Raw genomic sequence first — 715 nt, forward strand, 5'->3', positions numbered from 1 at the left:
CAGGTATCCATTGAAATTTTGCAATGAAATATCCATGGATACATCTGAAAAATCGCAATGAAATGCCCAGGGTATCTATTGAAAAATCACAATGAAATATCCAGGGCTGCATTTGAAATTTTGCAGAAAATGCGCTGGGTATCTATGGAAAATTCAGTATGAAATACCCAGGCCTACATTTGAAATGCCTTTCAAAAAATCCTAAGCATTATAGATATGGCCTCTAGGCTTAAGTCTAAGTTATAGAAATGACTCTCTAGGCTTAAGTCTAGGTTATAGATAAAAGTGGTAGCCACCAGTCTGCAGATTCTTTGGCAGCGGCTTGTAAATGTGTGTGTTGGTGTACGTGTCATTGATTTTCTGCTTGTTGACATGCCCCCACATGTTGTAGGCAATTGGAAGCCGAGGTTTTGAAATGCTGGTGCCAGTAAGCCACGCCAGCATGATGATTGCGGGATCGTTGGTGTCAGGGAGCGAATCCTTGACTTTCCCTAAGTCGGGGACCTTCTTCTGCCGATAAGCGAGCCAACACTTGATTTTCTGGAAGACAAAAAGGTGAGCGCCATGCAGATGATGAAAGAGAAGACGAAGCAAGAGTGGCCCATCATGTGACGTGAGGTTCCAGCTTGAAATCGGACTTACCTGTTTCTTCTTTTCGATAGCTTCCTTCGTCTGGTTGAACTTCAGCAGCTGGTTGGTGTACTCTTCCTCTGTC

The 715-nt window shown here is 43.5% G+C and overlaps 1 protein-coding gene across 1 annotated transcript in view; it reads right to left on the reverse strand.

The window, feature by feature from the left end:
* Positions 1-273: 273 nt before the first annotated feature.
* LACBIDRAFT_332546 (uncharacterized protein) overlaps positions 274-715 on the reverse strand; it is a gene marked incomplete at both ends in the record, with an annotated part of 1,223 nt that continues 781 nt past the window's right edge. Inside the window, 2 exons of the mRNA XM_001887115.1 lie at positions 274-540; positions 643-672. Of these exons, the coding sequence (XP_001887150.1) occupies positions 274-540; positions 643-672 (297 nt within the window). The remainder of the gene's footprint in view (positions 541-642; positions 673-715) is intronic.

This window comes from Laccaria bicolor, genomic scaffold (genome assembly GCF_000143565.1).
Source record: "Laccaria bicolor S238N-H82 LACBIscaffold_42 genomic scaffold, whole genome shotgun sequence".
Taxonomy (NCBI): domain Eukaryota; kingdom Fungi; phylum Basidiomycota; class Agaricomycetes; order Agaricales; family Hydnangiaceae; genus Laccaria; species Laccaria bicolor.